The sequence below is a fragment of the Cinclus cinclus genome, chromosome 2 (assembly GCF_963662255.1).
Source record: "Cinclus cinclus chromosome 2, bCinCin1.1, whole genome shotgun sequence".
Lineage (NCBI taxonomy): Eukaryota > Metazoa > Chordata > Aves > Passeriformes > Cinclidae > Cinclus > Cinclus cinclus.
Genome location: NC_085047.1, coordinates 20,648,508 through 20,670,709, shown reverse-complemented (window position 1 = coordinate 20,670,709; position 22,202 = coordinate 20,648,508). Strand labels below are relative to the sequence as shown.

The following is a 22,202-nucleotide window of genomic DNA, read 5'->3' as shown; positions in this document are numbered from 1 at the left end:
ACCTAGTCAGCAGGTATCTCAGCATGACAATGGGGAAAATTTTACAGAGGGAAAAGGGAAAGAACCAACCCTCAACATTAACTTTTTGTGGATGAAAAAAAGTGTAAGTGCTTGAATTTGGGGAAAAGGACAAATCAGATTTCCAGTGTTGAAAAAACTTCGTTTAACAGCACAGAAGGAATTTGAAAGAGTTTGATAATAAAAAGAATATTTAAGTGATTTCTCATTAAAAGTTTGTACTGTATTGAGCTCAGAAGGAAATGACTTTTGAATGCAAAAATTAAAGCAACAAAAAGTACAGAGCTGCAGGTAAAGTTTAGTTACTTCTGTAACACTGGACAACAAAACCTTGATTGATAGAAGCCTGGAGTCAATGTCTTTACTGTTAATCTTTCTTGGAGGTAAGAATTGGCATTGATTCTTTTTGCCCTTGCTGTTACATGCTCAGTAACGTCAGCGTCAGACACCTGATATGAGATTCAACTTTCAGAGTTCTGTGTCCCTAATCTGTAACCTCTGCATGTGTTGCTTGGGCAGCCAGATGTGTCTTCTTTTGGTGCTGGGCTCTGTCAGGCACAGCGTGAGCAGCGATGCAGTGTGTGAATTATCCCGTCTTCCCTGGTCTGTTGGCTAGCTCTGGACCTCGGGAAGAGGGGTAAATCCACACGAACAAAGGTAAAAGATAAGGAGGGTCCTTTTCCGGGGACCACAGTCCTGCTTTATTTACTGAACAACTCCGGGGGGAAAAAAAGAGAGCAAACAAAGTATGGCGGGGAATTTTAAACTCGGGGGAAGGGGAGGAGGGGAACAGAACCACAACCAATGGGGTACAACTGAAGGGGAGGGTCGAGGGGAGGACACTAAACCAATATCACAAACTAGGGGGAGTACAGAACAAACCATTCAGTGCAATATAATTACCCCAAACCCTGTAAACAAAACAAACTACTTAGTGCAATACAAGAATACAGTACAGCAATTTGGGCTGGGTACATCCCATCAGGAAGTCACCTCTCTATTTTACTTCTCACTTGCATCCTTACCAAAACAAAAAATTCTTTTGTGAGATCTGTAGCTACAAGCTGGAACCCACTCTGCTGTGGGCACAGGAACTTCAACTACTTGGTGCTGTTCGTTCATTTCCAAAATAACATCTTAGGCTTTCCCTCTGCATTTACTCTGTCTTCATTTGTTGCTGCTCAGTATATTTAACAACAAGAAGCTTAAATTCAGAGCAGAGGCTTGTTTTGAATGGATAGTTTCCTAGAATAATTATTTCAGATCTCTAGGGATATTCTAGACATTTTGTTCAAAACCTCAGCAGTGCAATACAGAAATATCTTCTCTTATGTATCAAGATTGAAACAGCATTGATTTTTATTGATCAAAGGTATGCTAAAAGCTCTTGACTGCTCTGTGTTGCACAGACGCATCAGCTGTTGCACAGACACATCAGCTGTTGCACAATGCAGTGCTTGTCTTTAGGAATGGCAGGGTGCTTTATTGGTTACGAAGTGGTGTGAGTGAGAAGAAAACTCATTGTAATATTGAGTTTTTTTTTTCAGGCAAGTACCGTAATTCTGTTCTGCATTGTGTCCACCATGATTTGCAGTGTCTGTATCAGTGCTTTCAAGAGAATGAACTCATTTATGGTCATCCCAGTGCACCACAGAGTTGTATGTGCAGGGCCAAAGCCCCACTGCTGTGCACTAACATTTCTTACCAAAAGACATGGTGCCAAACCAGTCCTCCTGAAGGAGAGCAAGGGTTGGAGTACTGGGCCAAGTTGCTGTATTGTTTTAAGCAGCTCGGTAGTGAAAAACCCATGGTGGGCTGTAAAATCTGTCAGTGTGCTCACATTGCATCTCACAGGGACTCCACTCACTGCTTTTAAACTTCAACCAGACTCGTCACATTTTTATGAGTTCTTCATGTGCAAGGATGGCAGTGAAGGACCAGCTTGCTCATCCTTCACGCAAAGTCTGTGCCGTTATCCTGCAGAACCTCATGGCTCAATGTGAGAGTGAGGAGAACTTTCACATTCAGAACCCGAATTCTTTATTTTGTTATGGCTCAGCGCTTGTAGGCAGCAGCCATGAGAGGACAGTGTGGTTACGCACTTGAGGGTGCTTCCCAGTGCTTTCTAATTAATACCATCCTCAGACAGGCTGTGCTGAACTACTGGGCTGTGTGAAGGCATTGCTTAATTCCTGCTTGCACAGCGTCACAACTCCTTGCTATCCGCGGCTATTTGAAGGGTAAGTGCAAAATACCAAGAGGCACCAAGTTAGAATGACTCAGTGCCATAAACATGTGAGATATGTGTAACACCAGGCACTCCCTGGGGACCAGCAGTAGGATATTCCATGGTACCTTTACCCTGAGCTATGTAGCTGTGTGCATTCATGTGCACACACCTTTCTGTGCTTTATTTAGTTGTAAATGTAATGGGGCCAAGGGAGTGGACAAGTGCAGGCAGCAGTGCCGTTCAGGGCTGAATTGGATCCTTCACTGTTGATTCTTCCTAAATAAAACATCAAAATTGGTAGTACTTACTTAATTGCTATTGTATTTGTTGCAAATAATGTTTCTTTCTTTTTTTCCCTTCTTTTCTAGATATTTCAAGGGAATACTGAATTGTACCAGGAAGTTCGCAATAATTTCATTCCGCCTATTATTGCACGTTTTTTTAGGATTAACCCCTTAAAATGGCACCAGAAAATAGCAATGAAAGTAGAGTTGCTAGGATGTCAGTTTAGTATAGGTAAGACAACTGAAAACTTTTAACTGTGCAAGACAAGAAGTGAAACTATTAAGGTTTTAACTTATATAATGGGTATATTTTCAGTGAGTCTGAAGTACTTCTTGGCTGTATAGTCCTTCTTTAACTGGTATTTCTGAGTTGATCCAAAAGTTATTACACTTAACCAGGAAAATACTGAATTTAGGTGTACACAAGGTAATTTACAAAATAAGTGTGTCAAAATATGCCAAGCACTTGCTTTCCATGTCATTGATTCACGGCAGTGGAGGGGGGGTCCTCATTATATAACATGAACAAAAGCTTTATAGCAAACTGTACCAGCTGTCTTCTCCTGAAAAGGAGATATAGAAAACTAGCAGAACTTACCTTATAAATTCTTTCCTTCTGAAGGTCGTGCTCCTAAAATCACTTTGCCACCACCACCTCAGAACAGGAATGATGAGAAGAATGCTGACTTCATGGATGACTTCATTCATTCAATGAAGACTTCACTGCAGACAGATAAAACAACTTCCACACCTGAAATAAAAAACACTACAGTGACTCCAAGTGTAACCAAAGGTATCCACTGTCAAACAGTAGAAATGTTTGGAACACCTTATAGTGAAATTTTCTCAAAACTTAACAAATTACAGCAGATGATCAATATTTATTTCTAATATTTACTAGTTCTTAAATACACGTATTATAAAAAATGTGCAGTTGCATACTGCATACAGAAACAAAACCATCTGCCAAGTAATATGTACAATATAAATGTATACCAAATTTATATTTTATGGATATATAATAGTTCCATCTTCCAGAACTTGTTCAAACTGAGTTCAGCTTTCAATCATTGAACAAATTTTGTCAGAAGGAGAAGTTGTAACTTGGACTTCCCTTCTGAATTAATCAGGTGTAACTGCTTTATTTAATAATTTCTTAGAACAAAACACCTTTGATACAGCAAATCTTTTCTGGAGAAGTCTTTTTTGACATGAAATTTGGAAAACTTCACCTAGCATAATAATTTTGTTTATCAAAGAAAACGGTCAGGAAAGGGAGCAAAGTCACTGCAGATATGGGCACTGCTGAAGTGTCCTTTGGATGGCAAGGGACAGGATCACACACAGACCCAACACAGTCTGATTGGGATTAACTGTTAAGGTACTGTGGAATTTACTTCTTAAAGGAGGTTCAGACTTACATGGGACTAAGGAATTTTCTGCATAAATAAGAGAATACATTGTTGTAATGGAAAAACCATATATTTAAACAAACTGGTTGGTTTTGATGAAAAACCCTGTAAAACCTCCAGCTGTGCATGCATGTAGAAGAGACAGATGTTAATTGAAGTTTGCACTGTGGGAGCATCTAGCAGAGTATCTTAGCTGGTGGGGGATCTGGTGTGAGAGACACTAAAAGTGAAAACTCTGTGCTTTTCCCAAGTAATTTTCAAATAAAAAACTGATTCATGAGAAGCTCTTTCTGTCTGACACCACTTAATTTAATGGCTTTCAGATGTGGCATTGGCAGCAGTTCTGGTTCCAGTGCTGGTGATGGTCTTCACTACTCTGATTCTTATCTTAGTTTGTGCGTGGCATTGGAGAAACCGGTAAATGCATAGATGGATGAAAATGTTTTAAATGAATGTTAGCCTGGTGTGTGGGAATGAAATGCTGCATGTATTGCTGTGGGAACTCTGAGGTCTGAACTTGTGGAAAGAATTGCATTCTTTCTGAGAAAAAAAATTCACTTGACTAGCAAGGACAAAACAGCTTTTTGTAACTGTTTGCATTGGAAGTGCATTGATGAAAAACTGGTTTCTCTGGTAGCAGCAGACTGATGATGGCAAGCCAGGTTACTGATGCTTATACGTTAAATTTGAGGACCAGTTACAGCCAAGGTGATGATTGCTGAGCATTAATTACTGCATCTTTTGATAAGCAGACTAGCTAAAATAAACCTTTTTTGTGTTTTTGTTTTCTCAGCAAGAAAAAAACTGAGGGCACGTATGATCTACCTTACTGGGATCGTGCAGGTAACAGAATGGTTTTATGAAACGATTTACTCAATGTTTTTTTTCAATGTGTATTTCAGATTGCAGTTAACAGTTTCCACTAGCTGAAGGTTCTCTAATGCTAACTGCTGAATTAATTGCTGAATAACAAACACTGAATTTCTTTTCTGGACAAACTTAACTGTACTGCGTCTTTCTCAGATTTCTTTTTTTTAGCATTAGTAAACATCATGTCTCCTGTTAGAGCTGACAGCTTTGGGGTTTTTTTGTGAACAAAGTAGAAAACCTCTTAATTGTACAACATGAGGGGGAGAAAAAGGAATGTCTTTATATATTTGCTAATAATTTCTTTGTCCTGGGAAAAAAATCTTTCATCTTAGTGTAAAAGTTCTGTCAAAAATTTTGTCTTCACTGCCCTAAGTAGGTGTGTGGGATTTATGTATATCTTCCACCCTACTGTCTTGTGCTCATAAACGTAGGATCAGACAATTGCACCAAGCAGTTCTTTTCAATGGTCCTGAAACCACTTGTGCCCCAGCTGCAGCAGTTGGGTTAGTAGTGCTGTGTGGCTGTGCTTCCCTTCTCTGGCCTCCTATTGAAAACTTGCACATCTGCATGTCTTCTCACTGGCAGTCTTAAGTATGTCTTACCCTTTAGACAAGGAACCTTTTAATCACTTGTATTTGCTACGTGTCTGTTTCTGATAGATCACAGCTCTGATCTCTTAGGGTTTTACTCAGAATAGTGATAACTGAGCTATTTATCTGCTTCAACAAAATACAAGCTGTGCTGAAAAATATTTTAGTAGCTTAAAACACAGTATAAACATAATTTTGGGTGTTTTTTTGTTCTTTTTTAAATCCATGTGAAGGATGGTGGAAAGGGATGAAGCAGTTTTTCCCAACCAAATCAGCAGAACATGAAGAAACTCCTGTACGCTACAGCAGCAGTGAAATCAGTCATCTAAGACCAAGAGAAGTCCCAACAATGTTGCAAACAGAGTCTGCAGGTACTTTGTGGGCCCTGTTTTACATATCTATATGTATATTACATGCAAAAAAAGTCAGGACTCTGGCTACATTTAGTTATTTCCTGGTTTGGGGGGGAATAGAGGCGAAATGAAGAATTTTGTGGGTAAGCGTATCGCTTAAAATGCTTTTTCATGTCTGTTCTCTCATTTCATGTGCGATGGATAGACACTTGCCTGAATTAATACAGTAACTGAAAGGTTCTTCACTTGTTTTTAAACCTCATAAAGGGTTAAAAAATTCTTTTAATTATATTTTCATGCACTGGATATAATTTCATCACAATATTTTTATGCACAATTCTGAAATGTGGCACTTGATGCTCTGCCCTCACTGTGTGGGTTAGATCATACTTGTGATCTAGAAAAGGAGGGTTTATGGATGGTGGTACATACCTTTTCCCTGGTGACTCAGTCATGGGAGGAGGATGACTGACTGTGCCTTTGGTTCTGCACTTACCTGCTGATGGCAAAATTGGGCAGATGTGCAGGAATAACAGCTTTGCTGCAGGCAGAATTACTTTTCTCCTTTTGGCTGCTTGTCTGTTTTTACCTAGCTTGTCAGACTTTTCACCTCTTGCTTTTGCAGCTCAGATTATCTGTTGAGTTAAAACATCTTAGACTACATGCAGGCTTCCTTCCTCAAAGGACAAACCTGCCACCCCAAGGACCACTTTTTATCCAGACCCAGGCAGAATAATTTTATTTAAATCTAATTTAAAGAGAAGAACATTTTAATAAGATTCATTTTCAGGCAGATTTGCAGCATAGGAAGTTGCAGCTCACCCGAGAAATATAAACCTGAGAGGTGGGGATGTTTTGGCTATCCCAACAACTTTACCTACTGAGTGGAAAGGAATCCTTTTCCAAAGTTATTGGCACTGCTGGACAGAGATGGACCACCAGTTTGATGTAGGATAGTGATTTCTAGGAGACTACTGACAGGTTGTATTTAATGTGATGCCACTTGCAACAATCCATTAAATGTGTTTATGTTTTGTTTTGTTGGGGCTTGCAACACAGAGTATGCTCAGCCCCTGGTAGGGGGAATTGTGGGCACGCTTCACCAGAGATCAACCTTCAAACCAGAGGAAGGAAAAGAAGCCAGCTACGCTGACTTGGACCCTTACAGTTCCCCCATCCAAGAAGTGTACCACGCCTATGCCGAGCCACTGCCTGTAACCGGACCCGAGTACGCAACTCCGATAATCATGGACATGTCCAGCCATCCCAGCACACCTCTTGGTGCTCCTTCCATTTCCACCTTCAAAGCTGCTGGGAATCAGGCTCTTCCACTGGTTGGAACATGCAATAAACTGTTATCCAGGACTGACAGTACATCCTCAGCACAGGCACTGTATGATATACCAAAGGGGCAACCAGGGCCAGGGAGTGCAGACCAACTTGTGTACCAGGTGCCACAGAGTGTGGGCCATCCCACTGTGAGTAAGGATGAACAAAGTTAGCTCATGAGTAGGGTAGAATGATGGCTTGTTTCTAAAAGCCAGTTTCATAAAGCTCACAGTTTCACTTTTTAAATTCCATCCTTTTGGTATTGTTAGTCTTAAATAATACAACGGTGAACCAAAAGGTCTGGGGAAACAGTAATTCTGCTTTTCCTTCAGCTGTATGTACAATTAACAGCTTGTCTCCTGCAAAAATGTGGACTTTTTTATTACTACTATACAATTGTCTGCCAGACATGAGAGAAGAACTCTTCATTATTAGCTCCAGTAATTCACAGATGTGAGTGATAAATTGGGAGAAACAGTTTAAGTACAAAAGCCAGTTACTTCTTCCTAATGGTACTATTTCCTGGGGGAAAAAACTCCACCTCAATACCCAAAGCTCTTAATTTCTGTGAAAGCATTACAGTTTCTAAAATTCCTCTTTCCTTGTAAAATAGCTCCACAATTTTGGACTTAACAAGCTACTGTCAGGACTGATGGAAAAAATCCCTTTAGCTTCATGGCATAAAATAGTTTTGATTCTGAATTACATTATTTCAGCTTTTGTTAACCAAGTTGGGAATTTTCAGCTGTGTGTTCCTCAGAAAGTTCCTGCCTTTTTGGTTAGGTTAACCTTCCAAACTAGAAGCTGCTGTCTGTCCAATCTTTCTTCTGCCTCTTCTCCTTAAGCCACTCAGTCTTACTCCTTCCTAGGGATCCAGGAGGCACAGACTGACACAAGCAGACTACCTGGCAACTGCTTTTACATTTTTCCCTGTGCTGTGAGGGCCACTTGAACAGCATTTGCCTCTAAGTCAGGCTTCCCTGATGCTCAGTGCAAGAAGCATCCAGGTCATGGAGGTGACCTGAATTGAGAAGGGTCCTGCCCTGCCCTCCCCCTGATTGTCCATTATTCTGCGTTCAGGTGTGAGCTTATACAAAAAGATCTGTATATACTTTTGTGAGTATTTAAGGAAGCACACAAATATTCTAATGGTGCCCAGTTTGTGTTAGAAATGCATTTAGCACATATGGTACATTTTAGCACAACTACCAAATTTAGTGTTAGGGGGTTTTTTTATGATTAGTATTAGAAGCATGAAAGATTCCAAAACCTTTGCAAAAGAATCAGTATTCCAAAGAGTGTTCATTTCAGATGTATTTATTGGAATTTGTTTCCTTTGAATGTTCCCCTGTTCTGTACTGTGAAAACATTGCAGTTGGTCATTTACTGGGATAATGTAGACTCATTTTAGCTAGGTAATCATAAAATGAAAACAGTCTGAATGGCATATTTGCCATTTTTAATCTTGTTTTTAAAAAAAGCACAGCTTTCTCTCCTGAGTAGGAGAAAACCCCATTATAAAAATGCTGTATTTTTATTCTAAGAGCACTGTTGGAAGGATGCTGAATCAATTTGTACATGTGGGACCCCCTCCCTACACAGTAGCCAAGTGTTATAGACTTCTGTTCATTTGTTGTGCAGTTCAAAGCCTTGTTTACTGCCCAGGTCCTTAAATGGTGTGACAACATCTGAATGGAAACTGCAGTGCTATTCAAGGGGCTGCCACTGTGCCTTAATACCAGTACAGTATCCTCACTCACCACTTGAAAATCTATTTGCAGAGGAGCTGTATATAAGCTCTGGAGTCAAAAATCACTTGTGGCCTGTTCAGCATCTAAAGTATGATATGTAGAAACATAGACTGGCTGGGGTTGGAAGAGACCTTAAAGGTCATCTATTTTCAATCCCTTGCCATGGGCAGGGACACCGTCCACTAGATCAGGTTGCTCAGAGCTCCATTGAACCTGGCCTTGAACTCTTCCAGGGCTGCGGTAGCCGTGATTTCTTTGAGCAACCTTTTTTATTGGCTCACCACCCTCACAATGAAGAATTTCTTCCTTATCTCTAACCTAAACTTCACCTCTTTCTGTACCCATTTTCCCCCTGTCCTGTCACTGCAGTTCCTGACAAGGAGTCCCTCTCTGGCTTCCCCATGAGCCCCTTCAGATAGTGGAAGGTTGTAATGAGGTTTCCACACAACCACCTCCTCTCCAGGCTGAACAGCCCCAACCTTCTAAGCCTGTCTCCAGAGGGGAGGTGCTTCTGTCTCCACGTCCTTCTTATATTGGGGGCACCAGAGCTGGCTGCCGCACTCCAGGTAGGGTCTCATCTGAGCAGAGGGGAATCCCTCACCCTTCTGGCCACGCTCCTTTTGATGCAGCCCAGGGTTCCATTGGTTTTCTGGGCTGTGAGAGCACACTGCTGGCTCATACTGAGTTTTTCAGCAACCATCACCCCCCAGTCCTTCTCTGCAGGGTTGCTCTCAGTCACTTCTCTGCTTAACCTGTCTGTGAGCCTGGGATTGCCCTGACCCAGGGTGTAGGACAATACCTTGTTCAACTCCACAGGGTACCAGCTCTTGGGGCTGTCCAGTCCTTCTGGATGACATCCCTTCCCTCCAGCATGCTGACTGCACCTCAGCTTGGTGCTGTGGGCAAACTCACTGAGGGTGTGCTCAGTCCCACTCCCCCTGTCACCAGCAGAGATGCTGAACATTTTCTGTCCTACCTTAAAGCCCAATTCTACAATTTCTGATCATACATTCTCATTCACTGAGGATTACATAATTATTTGTTTAGAGCTGGATGTCTTAAGCCTAAATGTGAATGTAAGGATGGGATAAGACCCATGTGAACAGCAAATTCCTGCCTGTAATTGTACTTCTGATGTTACTGCAGCTTTTTCTGCCTTATAAAAATAGTCTGCAATCTTTGTAGTTTTGCTTAAACAGGTAAGTAACTGTAATTAGCTGTCAGCAGCAACTGTGACTGAAATTATCTGAGCTGATTTTGTTTCAAGGAGTGGGACGTTGTTAGTTTCCTCTAAGATGTGACAATACAGCTACAGCCAAGTTAAGAATCCTCTCTGTTCTCAACCTGTTAGAAAAAAAAAATCTACCATAAAAATTAATTGATGTGTCCAAGTCAGTATAAATAACACACCTGGATTTAATTTTTACTGCAGACCAGGAATGATAGAACTGTGGATAGCTGAAGGCTAAGGTGGTGTAAGAATTAAGCAGTTTCTGTACAGTGGGTTATTCTTTAAACAAACATAATAATGCAACTTCATAACTTGAGGAGCATGAGCTGTTAAAGAAATTGATGTTTTTAAAATGTAAGCCCCTTTTCAAAAGGAATTTGGTCTCAGGCTTTGCTCTTGCTTCAGACTTTGGAGATGTTATCTGCTAGGGCTGAGATACAGTTGAACATGTAACAGGTTTAATTGCATGACACACTAAGACTAGAATTTGCCTGTGTACAATAAAGCAAAGGTACATTTCATGGGTCTCTCTTGTATGTGAGGACATGTATATAAAATGTATTTCAATCTTGTTTGGCTTGAGTATTCTCCCAGAATGTATGTTCTTACCTCAGCATGTATTGTAGTTGCTCAGTATTTGTATATGTTGCTAGACTTAGATTGTATAAATAGTGAGGGGGTTTTATATGTTAAAAAGTATTTTAAATAAATTGTACATATGTATTAATCAGTATGTTTGCAGTTAATGCCTACCTTGTATCTAATTCATCTGCAGTCTGGAAATGCCAGGGTTATTTGTGAGTTACACAGGGTAATGCCCAGTCTCCAAGGGTTTCTTGGCAGCAGGGGGGGCTGGTCCTTGTCCCCCAGTCAGCACAGCCCCTCTGCATTGCTGGAGAGGCTGCTGGTCCAGTCTTCAACTAGACCATGGCTATTGCCAGTTACTGAGTAAAGCTGATGCAGCTTATGCTTCTTCCTCTTCTTCATGTGAATTCCAGCACTGCAATGCCTCATACAAAGAACTCTGTCAAAATTATTATTTTTTGAGTAAATGTAGTGTGAGTTCACAGTATCTTGTTGCAAGCTGGAAGAAACTCTTGTTGCTCTACCAGGCACTTGCAAATGTCTCTTAAAAATCAAAGAAATGCACACAATTAAAACAGGTGATGCCAACCTGTGGGGAGACGAGTACTAAGGAGTTCTACTGCATATGATAGTCCAGTGTCCGCTTTATGAGTTGTCTGCTGCTTAGGTAAGAATTAAAACAATTATTGATAATGTAATCAAGTGTAGTGTGGCTGAACTTGGAGAGATACACAACCGTAGTGTTAACTGGGGTCGTGGTTGGAGACAGATGACAAGACCCTCTGTGATTCATGTGACAAAAGCCTCTTCATTGTTCTGAGCCCTGATTAAATAGAGGGTTTGAATTCCCCAGCTCATGACAGCTGGCTGCTTTAGTGTCCAGCTCTGACCAGTGAGGTGCCTGCAGCTTAGGTTGGAACATTACCAGGTGAAATCCCTGTTTGGGTTTGAATATATCCTTTCATTGTTCACCTAGGGCCTGTTTATCGAACCAGGCTAATTGAACTGAATTTTAGCTGAATTAATTGCCTAGCTGCAAGCTGGCTTGTGCTATGACACACAGCTATCACTTTTATGAAACCACAAGATCAGTAACCAAATTCTGATATAAAAAGGGATACAAAACTTGAAACTGCTGTCAGTTTTCTGCATAGCCAGAAGCTCTTACTGAGGCTCTGGTGCCTTGAAAAAGGAAAGGAAACTTTTTCTGCACACGTAATGACAGTATTACATCAGAACTGGATGAGACTCCTACTTATATTCATGTTTAAATATCAGAAGATTAGAACAGCTTTTAAGTGTCCTGCCTGCAAGCTGACTTGAACTAGAGCGAAGACACCCCCAGAACTGTATGATCAAATTACACCACAGTCAGAGTCTCCCTAAAACCAAACGCAAATAATGTTGATATTTTAACATTTTACCTTTGTACATGGCTTGATGCAAGACAGAGCCCAAACTGATCAAGGATGCAGCTGAAGGAGAAGGTGAATGGCTGCAGGTTAGTTTGTACACTAATACAAAGCCACAATACACAGAAGTTGTTTATACACTATAAAGTCTTATATAATTTTCTAAGTGCCTGCAGATCACTTGTCTTGCTCCTGAACATGCTTCATCTTTATAAGATTTTAGCTCTCCTAAACCGGCTTTTGGCAGCAACAGACTGAGTGCCAGAATCCGTTCTGGTCAGGAAGGCTCCTTCATTCTGGACTATGCTAGTACATGAGACTTTCTGAAAGAAAAAGGCAAAAAGATTGGGTTTTATTAGTTAAAAAAATAAAAATCAATGCTGTACATATAAGGAGCCTGATCCCTATCTAAACCAGTTGATACAAAGGCATGGGTGATTAAAATATTCTTTCAGAAGTCACAGAAATAGGTCTGTCTCAAGCCCTTGTACACCTTCCCTTTATAACCTCTCAAGAGTAGATTCAAAGATATGGTCTGTACTTCTGTACCTTCAAGAATTGGGATTTTTTTTTTCCCTCCATCAAAAGTCACACAGCCACTCAACTGTGGATGTCGGATAAGAAGGCATTGGATCATCCAATGAAGTCACCTGCAATTGGGGTGAGCAGCTGCCTCTCTGCTGAAAGAATAACCAAGATTAGAATCTTGTTTCTGATAAGGAGGCACTTAAAAGTATAAAAAAATTTCTGCATGTCTTGCCCATCTTCTGGGTGGGGCATGGATTTGTGGTGTTCCTCACCCTTCAGCATAATGAATACACATACCTAAAAGACCTAGGCGGGGACTTATTTTTCATGTGTTGAAGTAATTCTAAATCCTCTCTTGTGTATATACAACCTCTTTGTACTCTTTCTTTACTTGCTTTACAGAAGCCTGCTCACAAAGAAAAACATGCTTTTTTGTTTCCAAAAGTGAGGAGTTTTCTCAGCTTTCTGATGACCAAAACACTTAGTGCTTGCAGAAGGAGGAAAAATAATTTACAGAAACACATCGCTCTCTGAGGAGAGCTCAGCTGGCTGCACTGCAACCAGTTAATCTACAGGAAAATAACTACAAGCTTCTGTCTTTTGTCTTGCACACATTTTCCAAAATACCCAAGCAGCTACAGCAGAATGGAATGTTCACAGAGGAATCCACTCTGCTGCTCTGCATTGGGAAGCACTCAGCTGGGTTTCCTTCACCTCACTATCTGCTTTTGGGGTTGTTTGATAAAAAAAAAAGGCTGAAGGCTGTGCTTTTTAAAGTTTGGCTCATAGACAATACAGAAAACATCAATTCCTTCATGATAAGATAATAAAAAGGATTTGTCAAAAATTAATTGCCATTAATGCCAGCAAAATACAGAAGTGCAGCATCTGCCAAGGCTTCTCATGAATCTGCTCAGGGAAGGAAGGCAGGTTGAGGCAGGCAGGAGAGAAGTGCAGTGGAACAACTGTCCCAACAAAAATGTCCATATTAATGTTTATGGAAGCTGGTTGCACTCCCTGACCTGCCAGTGACTGCAAAATTTTGCAGTCCTGTTTTCAGTGGAGGTTTTGTAGTATTTACTTTGAGGGAACAAAGAAGACAGAGCAGAGGGGATATTAAAAGTGTGTTTTGTAGTTTAGGATCAAAAGGCAGACACATTCTGCCTCTAAGAGGCAATAAAGTAATTGAGAGTCTGATGCAAATAAATAAAAAATGCCAGTGATATTTTGTACTTCTTCATATTTCAAAGGGACTGAAACCAATCTTACTTTAAAAGTCACCTCTGTTCTATCACAGTAAACTCAGTTTAAGGGAAAGATGAAAAATGGACAAACATCACTGGAAAACTTGGTACAAGTAAAAGAGTTTGAAACCAGTGTGTAGTGTCATACAAAGTACACTAAAAGGAAACTGACCAGAAAAAATATAGGAACAAAGGTCATATACAATTACCTACAGGTCAAATTCTACCATTCAGGCTAGGACAGAGCTGACACCAGCACTGCAGGAATGTGTGGGGTTTGTGATGTGTTTGTTTTGCCTTAATTCTGATTCTCTCCTCTTTATATTGTGAGCCCCTAAAGAGAAAGATTTCTCACTTTTCTTTTGAAAATTCAGAAATCTTTCTCTAGGGGCTCACTGTAAGTTAAGGTCCAGAGGAATCCATCTCAAAGCTCCACCCCACAAAAGATCCCCTCACAAAGCTACAGAGATTGCATGAGAACTGAATCAGGGATTTATAATTTACATTCACTGCAGTCTAGTAGGTAGCAGTTCCTTGAACAGGGGCCCATCCAGACTTGGAAACAGCACCTCTCCTGAACTGGTTTGTGATGTTCAATCTCCTGACACAGCAGAGAAAACTCCCGATTCACAGTAATCTTACTGAGATCCAGGATTTGTTTTTAGCTCCTTTTGTGAACACAAATCAATATTCAGTATCAGAAGCATTGTAAAATACAGACAAAAGTGTAAACTCACTTGTGTGTATGTAAAACATGTATGATGGATGATATTTGGAATTCTTTCAGGACTGCATTTGCAGAACAAAAATTAGAATATTCTCCTGACACTGAGACAAAATACTTAAACAAGCCTCTGCTTTTTTCTTCAGGTTCTACAATGACAATTTTAAAACAAAAGTATCAAAACAGAAAAAAATAAAATCCCAAAGTTCATAAGCCATCTGTGTTAAAGGTAACTTTGTCCAATGTTACTTTGACAATTACCTTTGTTTCTCAAAATTAAATGGGATCAAAATTCAGTACTTTGATGTAGGAAAGGAAGGAGAAAGACATAAGATCCTAACAAAATCTCAGTTCATAAGAGCAGATTATAACCAATGGCACGTCAATTACGTTTTCTCAGCAAAATACAAATAATCTATGCTTCTATGCATATTTTATAGCAATTTTCCAACACAGTAGGGGAAGATGGAACCATAATCACAAAGTACTGGTCTCTGCATAAAGCAAACCAGCAAAAATGAATGCTGATTATTCAACCAAATGTCTCTCATGAAACCAGACCTCCACTGGCAGCATTCTCACTCCAAACAGTGGCAGATGCTGAATTTGTCAGTATCAAAAGACTGAAATCATTACTGATTATTTCAAATGTTTCAATTTCTTGATGCCTGTATTAGATTTTAAACTTACATGATGAGACAGTCACATGATATCCAGTACTAATCCAGCTGCTTGCAAGAATAATTCCCAAGATGATCTACTCTATCCCAGCTGAAGCTCCCTTCTTAAATGGGACGGTTTAAAAACTCTCTCCAGTGACGAATTGCTTTGTTGGTACAAGCACAAAATTATAAAATTATATAAAAATACCACTGTTTTAATTAGCTTTTCTCTAGTACACCTTCACTGAAGTTTATTTCCTCATAGCATTTACAATTCCATGCAAACAACTGGATTTTGTCGCCAGCTATTTCAGGTTAATTAGTGAAGTAAAACTGTGACTATATAAACTAAATATTCAATGGCAAATAATTACAAAAACCCCCACTGAGTCTAAAAGTGCCTGAATTCTGAATGTGGGTTATTGCCACTTAAAAAAGAAAAATAAATTTTTTGCTTTCATATCAAATAAGTTCAGCTCAGAACATAATTATTTATACAAAAAAGCACTTTATAGTATGTATTATGATGAGAAATTATTGTACATTTTTTCAGTAACATAACTATTTTCAGATTAAAAAAACTGTCTTCAAAAGGTCTCAAAATAAGCAGACCACAGACTTCCTACCCTTACTACCAGAGAAAGAAAGTGCTAATGCCTGGAAAATATCAGAATCAATCCAGTGTTTTCCTCACAGACCCTTAACTCATCAGTGAGGATCACACATGTTATGTAGGGACAACTCAAATCTGGTATGAGACTGAAACTTTCAAACTGTACCAGTGCCCCACAAGAAGAGAATATAGCTTGCCCCAGAGCTAATTATGGAAAATAATCTTTCAGCAGCTGAGAACACTTAAAATTTCACCTGACACATTCATACTTCATTTATTTCTATGACATGATCACTTCCACCTGTTAGGTTGGTGTGGGAAATGTTGACAAAAAAAAAAAATTCAGGGCAAATCCCAAATTACAAAACTTAGCCTATTTACTTACACTGTGTGAAACATTCCTTTCCAATCAAAACCCCCTAAAAGCAAAAGAAATATAAAAATGCCCAACAGGCTTGTGGTCTGTCTTCTAATTTCTTACCTCCCTTTGAAAAGCAATTCTTGACCTTGGTAGTTAAGACTTGGCTTTCCACTGGTCTAAGGTGAAGTAATGAATTTAGAAATCTGAATGATAAATTCTTCAAGGTACTGCCTAAAACCCATTGGCACAATTACAATTTATACATATATTAAGCAGTTCTTGTACTTAATTCATTTTATCAGTAACAAGAACATGCAGAGATAAAATCTTATCCATAGCTTTTCTCCTTAGCTCATCAACTTCATTCAGGATCAATTTTTATTAACTGCACAGCCAGAAATGACAGTGCATGAGGAAAGCCTGCTCAAAGGCTTTTCATGATCATTGCTGGGCCTCATGTCAACAAGCTTAAAAGACAGAAGTCTGACTACAAGCACTGGTGTAAGGTGTAGATGATGACTCACTGATTATTTTTTATTAGTTTTAGTATTTCTAATTTCAGTTTCTGGATGTCCCACACTGGGATGGCACCACACAGGCCAGCAATAGCCAGCCCTTGCAGGGACTGTCATCCAATTACACAACTTGGAAGCACACCCTGCCACCCACCAGGATGAGGCAGCGCATTTCCTTGGAGCGCATCCTTGGCACCCAGCACTGAATCCCTCCTCCCGCCCAGCGCTGGGGACACGCCCCACTGTCACCAGTCACTGTGACAGTCTTCCCAGCACAGCCTCTGTGGGGAGGAGGGTTATTAACTGCAGATGTTACAATTGTCCTGAGTTGGTGTGAAGCCTCTCTCTGTGCCACATTTCACTTCAGGGGCAGCACAGTGGCTCCACACTCTCCCCACTAATTAATTGGTTATGACAACCAGTGCTATGGGCAGGTACTACTCTCTTACTTTTTTCTCTTATCCATTCCAGTTTCTTGGACACATTTCATTATCCAGTGTTTTCAGGTTCATTGTCTAATGTCACTAATTATATAGGCCAGAGATAGACCAGGCATTCATATAAGTTATCTGAGAAATATCAAGACCTTTTAACATAATCTCAAACTCTGAATCCTCCGGTATTATAACTGGTAATGCAACAGCCTTCATTACAGACAGGAACTGCTACAGGGAAAAAAATCAAATAACTTTGGGTAGTTGGGTTTGACGCAGTAGAAAACCTCATTTTTTTCACAGGCTTTTTAAAATTTCAGTTTGAGAGGGATTATTTTAGGCTCTTTACTGCCAAGTGACAATAGCTGCAATTGCATAGGAGTATAACCAAAGGGCCTCTTTTCGTCTTGTTTCATGCTGTGTGTTTTTGTTCACAGAATACATAGTACATACTCAGTAAATACTAGCTATTTTGGTTAGAGCTTTCTGAAATATAAGCTTTCTAGGGTATGAGCCATTTTCACAGAATCACAAGGTTGGAAAATACCTTTGAGATCATCAAGTCCAACCTATGATCTAACACCTCCTCATCAACTAAACCATGGCACCGAGTGCCACATCCACTCTTTTTTTTAACACCTCCAGGGATGGTGACTCCACCACCTCCCCAGGCAGATGATTCCAGTGCCCAATCACTCTTTCAGTGAATAATTTTTTCCTGATACCTAACCTAAACTTCCCTTGGCACAGCTTAAAACTGTATCCTCTCCTTCTGTCAGTTGCTGCCTAGAGAAAGAGACCAAACCCCACCTGACTACAGCCACCTTTCAGGAGTTGTAGAGTGTGATAAGGTCACCTCTGAGTCTCCTTTTCTCCAGGCTAAACACTCCCAGCTCCCTCAGCCATTCCTCACAGGGTTTGTGTTCCAATCCCCTCACCAGCCTTATTGCTTTCTCTGGACATGCTTGAGACTCAGTGTCCTTCCCAAACTGAGGGGACAGAGCTGGACACAGCACTCAAGGTGTGACCTCACCAGTGCTGAGTACAGGAGAAGAATGACCTCCCTGCTCCTGCTGGCCACACCATTCCTGATCCAGGCCAGGGGCCATTGGCCTTCTTGGTCACCAGAACACACTGCTGGCTCATGTTCAGCCAGTTGTTGACCAGTACCCCCAGGACCCTTTCTGCCTGGGCATTTTCCAGCCACACCATCCCCAGCCTGTAGTGCTGCAGGAGGTTATTGTGGCCAAAATTCAGGACCCAGGACTTGGACTTACTAAACCTCATCCCATTGGATTCTGCCCATACATCCAACCGTTCCAAGTCTCTGCAGAGCCATTCTACCTTCCAACAGATTGACACATGCTTCCAGCTTATTGTCATCTGCAAATTTACTAATGAAAGACTCAATGCCCTCATCCATGTCATCAATAAAAATATTGAACAGGACTGGCCCCAGCACAGACCTCTGGGGGACACCGCTGGTGACTGATCCTCAGCTGGATGCAGCACTGTTCACCACCACTCTCTGGGCCCGGCCATCCAGCCAGTTCTTAACCCAGCACAGAGTGCTCCTGTCCAAGCCATGAGCTGCCGGTTTTTGCAGGAGTGTGCTGTGGGAGACAGTGTCAAAGGCCTTGCTGAAGTTCAAATAGACAATATCCACAGCTTTTCCTGTATCCACCAGGCAGGTCACTTAGTCATAAAAGGAGATCAGGTTAGTCGGGCACAACCTGCCCTTCCTAAACCCATGCTGGCTGGGTCTGATACCAGGCCCATCCTGCAGATGCCATGTGATGGCACTCAAGATGGCACTGTTCCATAATCTGCTGGGCACTGAGGTCAGGCTGACAGGCCTGACAGGACCCTGGCTGACAGGATCCGGGAGCTTCCTGGATCCTCCTTTGGGCACTTCTTGTGGATGGGTGTCACACTGCCCAGCTTCCAGTCACCTGGGACCACCCCAGTGAGCCAGGACTGTTGGTAAATTATGGAGAGTGGCTTCGCAAGCTCATCTGCCAGCTCCTTCATCACCCTGGGATAGATCTCATCTGGTCCCATCCATAGACTTGTGAGCATCTAAGTGGCTCAGCAGGTCTCTGGCTGCTTCGTCCTGGGTAACAGGGGGATCATTCTGCTCCCTGACACCATGTAACATCCCAGGAGGACAGCTGTCCTGAGGATAACCTGTCTTAATGTTGAAAACTGAGGGAAAGAATGTATTAAGTACCTCTGCCTTTTCCTCATCTTTAGGTACTAAATTTCCTTCCGCATCTAATAGAGAATGGAGGTTGTCCTTGCCCTTCCTTTTGCCATTAATGTATTTATAAAAAATATTTTTTATTGTCCTCCACAAAAGTGGCTAGATTGAGTTCTAATTGGGATTTTGCCTCTCTAATTTTTTCCTACATGACCTATCAACTCCCTTAAGCACTTCCTGAGATACCTGATCCTCCTTCCAAAGGTGGTACACCCTCATTTTCTTTTTCCCTTAGTTCTTTCAAAAGCACCTTGCCCATCTACGACAGTTGTTTTCCTCATTGGCTCGTCGTCTGGCACACAGGAACAATCTATTCCTGTGCCTTCAAGATTTCTGTTTTGAAGCACATCTATCCTTCCTGGACCCCTTTGTTTTTAAGGACCCAAAGAGAACAAAAAATGCTCCACGATCCCTCTTTTGAAAACAAGAGACCACCAAATTGAAGGCAGCTACCCAAGGCACTCCCAGCTCATAACAAATTTTTCTCGGAATTGTAGGGAATAATGCAATTACAGAGACAAAACACCTCTAGCTGAAAAACTATGCACTGGAATTCAGACTGCACTGAAAACCAAGAAACTTTTACTTAACTTGGCTGCTACTCAAAATCATATGGGCTTTTCAGATCACGTGTGTTGGGGGTTGGTTCTCTCCCTTTTCCCTCTGTGGAATTTTCCCCATTGTCATGCTAAGATACCTGTTGACTGGGCCCTGGCGAGAAGGGGGGGGGGGGAAGAGAGAAGAGGGAAACCCCGTGAGATTCAAACATCCAGAAGAGGAAGTGGAAGGCTCTGACTTGCCCCCATTTCCCCTGCAGAGTTCGGACGAGAAGGACGATCGCTGCCTCTGCCCCATCCCAGCGCCAGGAGCCATCCTCACTGCTGTCAGACCCTGCCCTGCTGCCTTCTCGCTGTAACCTGCCATCACCCAGCACTCTGCTGAGCACCGGGACCGACACCGTGAGCGGAGAGCTCTCTCTCCATCTCTCTCTCTCCCCCTGGGACAGTGCTGCCATCACCCCCAGCCCTCCTGCAGCTCTGCGGGACCCGCCCGCCCCCAGCACCGGGAACTGCAGCTCAGGGAAAAGGTGCCTGCAGCCAAAAAACACTGGGACTGAGTTACTGTTCTGTTTGTGGGTAATTTCATAGCTGTTGTTGTTCTTGTTTGTCTTGTTACATATACTAGTAAAGAACTGTTATTCCTACCCCCATATCTTTGCTGGAGAGCTCCCTTAATTTCAAAATCATAATAATCAGAAGGATCACATTTTTCAGTCCAAAGGGAAGCTTCTGCTTTCCTTAGCAAACACCTGTCTTTCAAACCAGGACAACGTGTCAGGATATACCATCATCTTGAGCAGCTCAGCCAAATTTCTTTGCCTCCACACCCAAGAGCAGCAACAACACTTCTTCCCCTGCTGCTGCTCCCCTCATTTTATGGCTACAGGTTTTCCTCAAATGTGCTGTTTCAAACCTACTGCTCCCAGTAAGGACTGACAGCACCTTCTTATGTGACAAAAGCAAATGCGCTCTCCTCTTTTAGATCTAACTCAAATCCAAATTGCTCTGCAACCTGTCTTTACATTGTCAAAGCTTACAAAGCCCTCCCTTCCCTGAACTGCTGTCTTTGGCTTTACTGTTGTATGAGTTTGATTTCTCAGAGGAAGGAGAGGAAGATTTTACACTGCAGTGCATCACTACAGTAACACCACCCAAACACTAATTTTAATAAACTGCATGTAACACAGCTGTTAATATAAAATAGATGCAGCATGTAACTAATATTTCCAGATTCTATAGATCTGTGATAATGCTAATCTATTTCACATAAAGCACTTATCCCTTTACTTTTAGATGAAAGCAAATGTCTGTGGTTAGAAGAAGAAAAACCAACTGAGACAGACAAATACTGGACATATATTCATGAGACTGTAAAGCCTGAAAAAGACTTGGAAAAATTCTCTAACTGAAGTGTCACTGAAATACCCTGTAGCACTTGATTAATTTTTATGTCTCTCTTTCTAGATAAAGTTATATCCATTAATGGAATTTAATCCTAAGAGGAGATGGGAACCAAAACCACAAAAACAGTTTTGACATTAAAATAGAAATGTCCCCTACACCTCAATTTAGAAATGAGATTTAAATTGCAGGTAAGTTTTTCATAATGATGGGATCTTGTCTCCTCCAGATATTTTTGCCATTGTTAAAAACCAAACTAAGGAACCCCAGAAGATGCTCCCACATGTAATTGCCATTTTCAAAATCATAAACAAACCCATAAACATATATCCCATTTGACTTACCTATTTTAGACCATTTTTACCATATAAATTTAGATCACATCTGTTAACAGGAATCCTTTGTCAAGTTCTCCATTTACTAAATATCCACTCACCCCCCAGAAAAAAAACTGAATAAATAATGTCCTCCTTTATCTATCTATTCTAGGTAAAAAGATGTGGAAAACAAATCAAAATGCACTGCCAGCATCTATGATACCATTAATTTCAGCTCACCAAACCTAAGCCTCATTTCTGACATGCATCTTTCTTTTGTTGAGAGTGAAGGAAATTGCAAAATTTCACTTTTTCATTCATTCAAAGGTAATGAAAATGCAGTAATGATGCAAGATGAGGCTTTAAGTAGCTATAACAAAAGAACCAACCATTTAATAATTTTGATATGTCAAGACATTACAAGTAATGGCAGTTCATGGCTTAGTGTTGTAGCTGTCATGGTCATGCTGTTGTCTTAAGACTTTTCAGGTACAGCTCAATGTCATTCAATAATCATA

At 41.0% G+C, this 22,202-nt stretch overlaps 1 protein-coding gene across 1 annotated transcript in view; it reads left to right on the top strand.

Annotated features, from left to right (window-relative positions):
* Nucleotides 1–10,789, top strand: part of DCBLD2 (discoidin, CUB and LCCL domain containing 2) — a 47,029-nt gene extending 36,240 nt beyond the window's left edge. Inside the window, exons 10-15 of the mRNA XM_062512350.1 lie at nt 2,617–2,764; nt 3,155–3,325; nt 4,268–4,361; nt 4,738–4,787; nt 5,638–5,775; nt 6,817–10,789. Of these exons, the coding sequence (XP_062368334.1) occupies nt 2,617–2,764; nt 3,155–3,325; nt 4,268–4,361; nt 4,738–4,787; nt 5,638–5,775; nt 6,817–7,259 (1,044 nt within the window). The 3' untranslated portion in view covers nt 7,260–10,789. The remainder of the gene's footprint in view (nt 1–2,616; nt 2,765–3,154; nt 3,326–4,267; nt 4,362–4,737; nt 4,788–5,637; nt 5,776–6,816) is intronic.
* Nucleotides 10,790–22,202: the final 11,413 nt, after the last annotated feature.